General features: G+C 45.1%; 1 protein-coding gene across 2 annotated transcripts in view; it reads right to left on the bottom strand.

The window, feature by feature from the left end:
• Positions 1–152: 152 nt before the first annotated feature.
• The window catches only part of DYNLL1 (dynein light chain LC8-type 1), a 33,119-nt gene continuing 24,952 nt past the window's right edge, over positions 153–8,319 (bottom strand). The window contains exons 1-3 of one of the 2 annotated variants that reach the window (XM_037817316.1): positions 2,305–2,444; positions 1,923–2,060; positions 153–580 (exon numbers count right to left, since the gene is read on the bottom strand). In XM_037817316.1, the coding sequence (XP_037673244.1) occupies positions 443–580; positions 1,923–2,054 (270 nt within the window). In that variant the 5' untranslated portion in view covers positions 2,055–2,060; positions 2,305–2,444 and the 3' untranslated portion in view covers positions 153–442. Of the gene's footprint in view, positions 581–1,922; positions 2,061–2,304; positions 2,445–8,319 lie in introns of those variants that run through there. The other variant, XM_037817317.1, reaches the window with a different exon arrangement.

Here is an 8,319-nt window from a genome sequence, read left to right as displayed (position 1 = left end):
AACAATTGAGGGACAGGTTAGATTGAAAGAGTACTGGAGACTAGTTATTGCTATTCCAACTCACCTTAAGGACCCACCCCACTGATTTAGTCACCTATCAGTGATAGGCGATCTTCAATCCTATATTATTTGAACAGATCGTAGTTAACACGCACATCTTCAACTGATTTATTTTGTTTGAAAGGAATGGATTTTGAAAGAAAAAACACGGGGCAGGGAGAAGTACGAAACAAAAAATAAATACAAATGTAAGCTGTTTTGCTAATTGTTTTATAACCACAACAAACTAGTACAGAGAATGCCCTGCACAAAACAACACAATAAAGGTTCAGAGATCAAGGTGTTCCCTTAGGAAGGCTGAGGATTTCAGTCTCTGGTGTTTGGAGTTTAGGCTGCAGTCCTTGTTTTTGGATGGATCACTGGCTGGGTGGCAGTCCATGCTTTAACCAGATTTGAACAGAAGAATGGCCACTTGGCCCAGGTAGAAGTAGATGAAGTGCTTGGTTTCATGTGTCACATAACTACCGAAGTTCCTCCCCACAATGCAGTGCCAGGTGGGGTTGTACTTCTTGTCAAACTCCTGGAAAAATCAAACACAACACTAAATTTTAGCACCAAACCAGAGGTCAGAGTGTACTCCTTGGATAAGCCAGAACCTCTAGGGGCAGAAAGGAGGACCACTGGCTTTGACAGCTCGTCTGCAGAGTGCATTAATGGAAGCAAATCTGCAGTCTGAGCTAAGCTGGGAATGGGGGCTGAGGAGGCAAACGGCAAAAAGCACAGCCTCGGAGACAGGGCACTTTGTTATAACAGTAACTCCACCTTCATACCTTCTATAATATGCTTAGTCTTAACAGCATGTTACATCAACACTTGCAGTTTATCACATTCTTGTATGTAAGTAGAACTAAACTATCCTACTGTACCTGTCATGCACCCAAAACCCAAGAAAATACTGGAAACAGAATCTAACAAATGGTACTGTTTTAGGCTTAACTGTAATTTAAATAGTCCTCCTTTCCACACGTATCCTTATGCACCACCGGATCCAAAAGAATGGCAAGTTGCAAGAACTTTTCCCTACCCCTCCCCACACTCACAGGGGACCTGAGGATAGAAGAAGGGCTGTATGTTTGTGTCCATTTCTTCAGTAAGGGGGCTGCACAGGCAGGAGACAAAGCTGATCTTCGTAAAATTCTTACAAGCTTTTATGGTGAATTACTCAACATTTGGCTACTTATATCGCATGCAGCGTGAAAATCTCTTAAATCTCCTAAGGAAAATAACTTTCTTACACGCTAGATGTTTACACTGCTGCGTTTGTCAAAAAAGCTGTTTCTGTTCCATCCCTAGTCTTTCATCTTCTTGACTGGAGCCCTCCCACAGTTTAGGCTGCCAGCTTCCTTCCCTTCCAGCAAACAGCAGAAGGTGGCAGTCCCTCCAGCTTTCTACAGACTGCCATTTACCAAGCCCCCATCCCAGCCCCCAATCACCACTCCTACCCACTTTCCCTCAACTGCCGACTAGCTCCCCACTGGAAGGCTGGCAAGATCTCCCTCGGGCCCTGCTGGAAACACCCACGCAGCTCCCCCCTCCGTTCGGAACACCCAGATGGATCGTTGGCTCAGGAATCATGCAGAAAGGGGGAACCGCTGCTCCCTGATCCTGGAAACCGTTGCTAGGTGGCGCTTTTCCCCGCGGAGCCGCGTTAATTAAAAAAAAAAAAAAAAAAAAACTTCGCGCCGCGCGGGTCTGGTCTTCCCGACAGGAGCGCACAATTCGTTCGCGTCCTTTCTGGAAACCTCTACGCTCCCGAGCCGCCCTGCGTGCCTCAAGGTTCCCCGCCATGCGCTCTGGGGACGCAGGAACGCGACAGGAAAGTAAGTTGTGACTCGCCCGAGCCCCCGCGGCCCTTTCCTCACCTTCTTGATATGGGCCGCAATGTCCTTCTCTATGTTATATTTCTCCAACGCCTGAGTAGCGCACTCCACCGAGTCCTGTTGCATCTCCTCCGACATGTCCGCATTTTTGATCACGGCCTTTCGGTCGCACATGGTTACCTGTGGAACGGACCCGGCCAGGGGGGCGGTGAGAGTTGGGGTGTGGGACGCACCTCCGAGGAGCCGGCTTCCCCCGCGCCCCGGACCGTTCCGCCCGTCCCCACCCGGCCCCGCGCCACACCCGGCGGCGCTCCCTGCCCGACTTCTCAGGACGCGCGGGTCACCGGGACCGCACGGCGGGAGAAGTCTGGCGGGGGACGAGACCCGTCAGCAAAGCCACCCCCGGAGTCCCCGAGTCTCTCACCGAGGAGCAGGGTTGGCCGACTGCAACGGTCTCCTGGGGGAGGGGCTAGCGCGGCTTAGGCCTGTCGAGATATGCCGTCGCTACCGAAACCGTGGCGCATCTAAGCCGCGGCACGCCAGCCGCCGCCACCTAGTGCCCAGGCCCCGCCCTGTTGCCTCCGGCCCCGCCCCCCACCGCCCGTCCCTATTGGCCTGACGCAGTCCCCAAGGCTCTCCTATTGGTCCCCGGAATCAATGGTTCCCCCAGGATATTTCGCCTGCATTTTGTTGCAGACCACAATGCACCGCACACAGCGTCTGTTGCCTGGGCGATGGGCCGCACGCCGTGAGGCCCACACACCCAGAAGGTGGGGCCGGGGCGGGGTTGTGAGGACCACCCAGCCGGTTCGTGCGGGTGCGAGAAGAGTTTCTGCTCGGCCAAGGAAAGTGATCCCAAATTCAAGGAGGTCGTCCCAGGGTGTGTCCTTGAACAAGGACTGTCTGGGAAGTTGGGTGTCCAACTCCCCATCCCCGTCCCACATCCATCCTCCCCCAACTGCAGGTCAGAAGAATTCACAAATTTCCTGAGGGGCTCTCCCTTCACCGAAAGTGTATCTCTGAAGCAGGGCCGGCTTCATGGGCATGTAACCACTACAGTTATAAAGAACCCCGAAATTAGAGGGGCCCGGGGCTTGGTTCAATGCTCTGCTGTCTCAGTCTTGAAATTCTTAGTAATTTTTTAAACAAGTGACCCTGCATTTTCATTTTGCACTAGGCCCCACAAATTATGTAGCTGATCCTGATCTAAAATGCTTGGGGGGCGGAAGGGGGGGGCATAGGGATTGAGGGAGGGTTTCAAGAATGTGAAGGGGTTTCCTTCTGAATTAAGGATCCCCAAGAGTGGGGTTTCCCTGCCAGCAATGCATGCCTCCTTTAAGTGGATTTGGGAGTGTTGATCCCCAGGAATGAGGTGTGCTCAAGGTGGGGCTTCTTGCTCAGGTGAGGCACCTTTTCCAGTGTGGAAGAGTTTCTTGGTTGGGGATTTATCTCTAGGGTGGAGGTGACCTTAATGGGGAGAAAGGCAGCCCTCAGAGGTGTCTCCTCTAGTTTAGGGAAGCGAACTACTAAGTGGTTAAAAAAGCAAAGTCTTGGTGTGGGCTCAGATGTGGATTTAAATTCCAGCATTTTCATTTACTATCATTTACTAGCTGTTGGAACCTCAGTTTTCTTATATATAAAGAGGGACTAATTATAAAAAGAAACCACTTCATAGGCATTGTAGCATAAAAAAAAGATTAGCTGGCTTTAGTCCCCAGTTCCTAGGGAGGAAACCTCTGAACCTTTTTTGTTTTTATTAGAGATGTTTGCCAAAAAGCACAGGAAAGATGCTCAACTCATTAGCCATCAGGGAAATGCAAATCAATACCTTAATAAGATACCATTTCACACACACTAGAAGGGTTACTATTAAAAAACAAAAATTACAAGTGCCAGAGAGGATGCAGAGAAATAGGAACACTAGTCATTGCTAGTGGCAATGTAAAATGGTGCTGCCACTGTGGAAGATAGTTTGGGGGTTCTTCAGAAAGTTAAATATAGAATTACCATAATAACCCCAGGTATGAACCCCTGAATTTTTGTAATTTCCCATAAGAGGAGTGTCTTTTGTTATTCATGGTGGATCCAGGAACACATCTGATAATTCATATGCTAAGGAGATGATGGGTGAAACCAGCCACACCTGTAGTTTTGGGGTATGGACTGGCCACACCAAAAAGACCAACCATGTGATTAGGGGGTCTGGAGATTGAGTTTAACCGCATGGGCACTGATTCCATCGGACACTGGAAGCTGGGGTGAGCTTCCATGATTGGTAAGATCTATCTCTGTGCCTAGAGAGATGGTAAGATCTATCTCTGTGCCTAGAGAGTGACAAGGGCTCACTCTGTATGGAGACCCTCCCAGACCTTTCCCTACGTGTCTCTTTCTTCAGCTGCTTAAGTATTCTTCTACTATAATAAAACTATAATCATAGTTATTGCACTTTCAGTAAATTCTGTGACTCACTCTAGCAAGCTTGTGGCTGGTGTCTGAAGGTCTGCAGAGCAATCTTGTGGAGTCTGGCCTAACTCTAGGTAGTTAGGGTCAGAATTGAATTATTTGCGGTTGGTGTCAGAAGCTATTGGAAATTGGTAGAACTTTTTGCAACCTTGGAACTTTTTGTAGGTATGTTGGGACTAAAGCATTTAAAGTTCTTAGCACAATGTCTGACACATGGTAAGTGCTTAATGACTCTTACCAATAATAATTATCCCAGTGGTCTCCACGGGAATTGTCCCAAGGGCCACAGAGCAAAAAGTTCTGAACAACCAATACTCAAATATCTATAATGCATTTCTGAAACTCCATAAATTAAGTTATCAGTTTTCTGTGTACATTTCTGTGTTTTTCTTCTTGACCACTTACTTTCATTAACTCAGAGTTCATACAACAATTTGACCAGACAGACGCACATAGCTCCAAAAAGAAGAAGCATCAAAACAGAATAATAAGGTACAACATACATGCACATCCCAATTATATCTAATTGAGAGGCTCTTCCCAGCTCCATGTTTCCAAAGTATTTGAGGAGTTAAAACATGGTGTCTCTGCTAAGAAGAAGGATTGGCAACAGTAGTAAACCTGGGTTGGTACTTCTACCTGGCTTGGGTCTAAGTTTCAGAGCTGTGGAATCTACTGATGATGCCAGAACCTGAACCTTTTTTGGGGGCCTTTTCTGTCTCTGATCTATGGCTCCATAGACTTCACCTTGTTTGAACAAGAACTGCTGAGAGAACTTGACTGGATGAGGTAATAATAGCAGCTGCTTAGTGAGTGGTTGATTACCAAGTTAAGTGCTTTGCATTCACAGTCTCAATTATTCCTCACAACAGCTGTGCCTGGGACCCCTTTCCTCCTGGTTTAAATTTAAGACCAAATGTCATCTTCCTTGAACTCCCATCTCTACTTGCCCCCTACCACCACCCTTCATTTACTCTCTTTGACACTTTTATTTCCTTTTATTCACTACTGCATCTTCAGCATCTAATGCACTACCTGGCATATACTAGGTGCTCAAGAAATATGCATTGAATTAAAAAAAAAAAAAACAGGTATCAAAATCCACACTTCCAGATTAGGAGACTGACTTTCCCAAGGTTACACTGTTAATAAAGGACCAAATTCCAGGTTGAGATGACTCTAAAATCATTCTCTTAACCCCAGTATTATCTTAATACATGAAGCTAAGTAGACAGTTTATCTTTTCCTTATTTATAAATACGAAGAAAAGGAATTTAAAATGGGATGATGTTAAGATTTTCTAATAGATAATAAGATTTGCATTAATAAATGAGTGTAGGTTTTTCTCCATTTGTGGCACCCATGCTTCCCTGGCATCTCCTGTATTTGTACTACTCATCTCTTCTTTAGCTCTTGATCCTAATTATTTACTTTAGATGTGAAATAAGGGTGCTGTCAGAAACTTGTGACTTTCTGGCCTACGTCCCCAAAGACCCTTTGAGGGAGGTATTGTTCCTAGGAACCAAAATCTTTCTCTCTTATACATTCCTGTGTCAGTCATTTCTGCAAAATTTTCTTTTTCCTATCTATTCTTCCTACAGCAAATCAGCCAACAGATAGCCTCTGATTATCAGAGAGCTGTACTATCCAGCATTTGGATGCTTGAAATATGTACCTAGAATCATTATCCCATCCTCAAGGAGCAGCTAACCTGAAATAACCTAATTCTGCTAATATCATAGATTTGGGGGTTTGAAGGTCCCTATAGATACAGGAACCAGGCAGGTAACAATGAGTGAGATAGGCTAGGTGGGACAACAGAGGGTGGTAGGGGCTGTGGCAAATAGAAGAACACCTCTAAAGGTGCCAGTTGGGAATGCTGGCCCAGTGTTGCTAAATCTTCCAATTTTGAGAGAAGTCTGAAATCTGGATTTTTTTTTTTTTATGAGAAATGTCCTCATTTTTTATTTTGTCCACAAATACATCTTTAAAAACACCATGCAATTTAAATATGGCCATCAGCCTCCAGTTTGCAATCTCTGATCCAGTTGAATACTTTCTTTTTATAACCAGAAAACAGACTCAGAGAAGGGGAGGTACCTGTCCATGATCACACACTAAGCTGGTTATAGAGCCAGCTTTTTAAGTCCAGTTTCACTCTGAATCAAGTACTCTTTCCATCACATCAGACACGTTGGCTGGTCCTTGAATGCAGGGATTTCATGCTTTCTGGGAGTGAACGGAGCACAGCCTACATTACTTAGCACATGTTTGCTAAATAAATGCTGAATAAATGGTTAGAGCCCCAAAATTCCTCTACTTAGAGCTGCCTGAAGACAATATCTGGTGCAGTTTTGGGTGTAGTTTTGATTGGCCCCAGGAAGAGTTTAGTTCATCATAGGCACTCAGGAGATCCCATGGGAAAAAGGGAAGAAAGGGGCTCAACACCATTCTTGGTTGATCAGAACTATCTGAACAGATTCAGAGTGTCCAAGAATAAGTCATTTCGAGGGTGCTCTGAAAGTTCAGATCATCCTCAAGAAAGCCCATTATGACTCCACTAAAGTAGGTACCTCAGAGAAGTCTCCTAAATCATTCTCATGATTTTGCCACGTCTACACCCTACCTCTATTATTATTTTTTTCTTTAATTAAACTTCTTTTGTTTAAGTAAATGTATTTTTTAAAAAACAAATTTATATCATTGCCATAAATGGAAAACCAGTCCCAACTGCCATAAATCAAAGATAACTAGAAAGTATAAATAAATATTAAAATATAAAACATTTTGCCCTCCACTATCACTAAAATGATCTTGGATACCTTAGTGAAATGTGGGGGATGCTTTCCTAGAGGCAAGTTCTTAAATGGGGCCCACAGATGGATTTCAAAGGTTTCACCAGCCCCCTAGAATTGCACACAAAATGTGTGTAGTACTCATAGGCATTTTCCAGGGGAGGGCATATATAGTTTACACTAGATTAAAGAAGGGATTCAGAACCCAAGGAAGATAAAGAACAACTGCTCTAGACCAACCCAAATTCCTAGAATGAACTGAGGATCTGGGAGATTCCCTTGCCAGTTCTAACTGAACTGGCCCATTTGGGCTTCCACAGCAACATAACGTTTGGACAACTCACTCTACTCCATGCCTGGCTGCTAAATTTTGTGAAGACTCTTCTGAATAGCCTGAAAACCTACATTTTCTCTACTTATCACAGGAAATCATAATTAGGAGAAGGCAGTATTTCTGAGAACACAGGCTTCAGAATCAAGACAGACCTGGGAAAACCTAAGCTATGTGACCTCCTGCAAGTTAGCCTCTCTGAGGTACAGTTTCCTGACTTTAAATGGAGATAACACTTTCATTATAGGATGGTGGTAAGGATTATATTAAATTATGCATCTAAAGATGTAGCCAAGTATGAAAAATAGTAGTTATTGCTATTATGTGAGTCTTTTCGCTACACCAGGCATTTTGGACACATTATCTCATGGATTTCTCACCATAATTCTAAACAGTAAGAATTGCTGGTGTCCCATTATACAGATGAGGAAACTGAGATCCAGTGAGATGAAGTCCCTTGCCTAAAGGTACACTGCTAGGAAGGGACAGAGCTGGGATTTGAACACTGGTCTGCTGACTCTGAAGTCCCACAGGGTGGATGCAGCCTCTAAGTTGGATGCAGCCTCTGAGCTGCATGCACCGCCTAGCAAAGGGAGCTGCGGCCTCAGAACAGAGCAGCGCCCCTGAAGACTGTCAGCATCACTGGGCCCTGGTGGAAGCTCCCTAAATATATACTGGATGCATGGATATTCCAAACTAATTCAGCTTTGCTTTCTCAGCAAGGAATGCCCCAAAACTTGGCCCTGGTTGGTTCCTGACTGTCTTGATCTTCCTGCCCTGGGCACAATTACTTTTTCCCAGACTTTCCCACAAATGGAAAACCAGCCCCATTTGCCATTAACAAAAGGTA

This window comes from Choloepus didactylus, chromosome 23 (genome assembly GCF_015220235.1).
Source record: "Choloepus didactylus isolate mChoDid1 chromosome 23, mChoDid1.pri, whole genome shotgun sequence".
Lineage (NCBI taxonomy): Eukaryota > Metazoa > Chordata > Mammalia > Pilosa > Megalonychidae > Choloepus > Choloepus didactylus.
The sequence above is the reverse complement of the archived record's forward strand: the minus strand, read 5'-3'. Positions and strand labels throughout refer to the sequence as shown.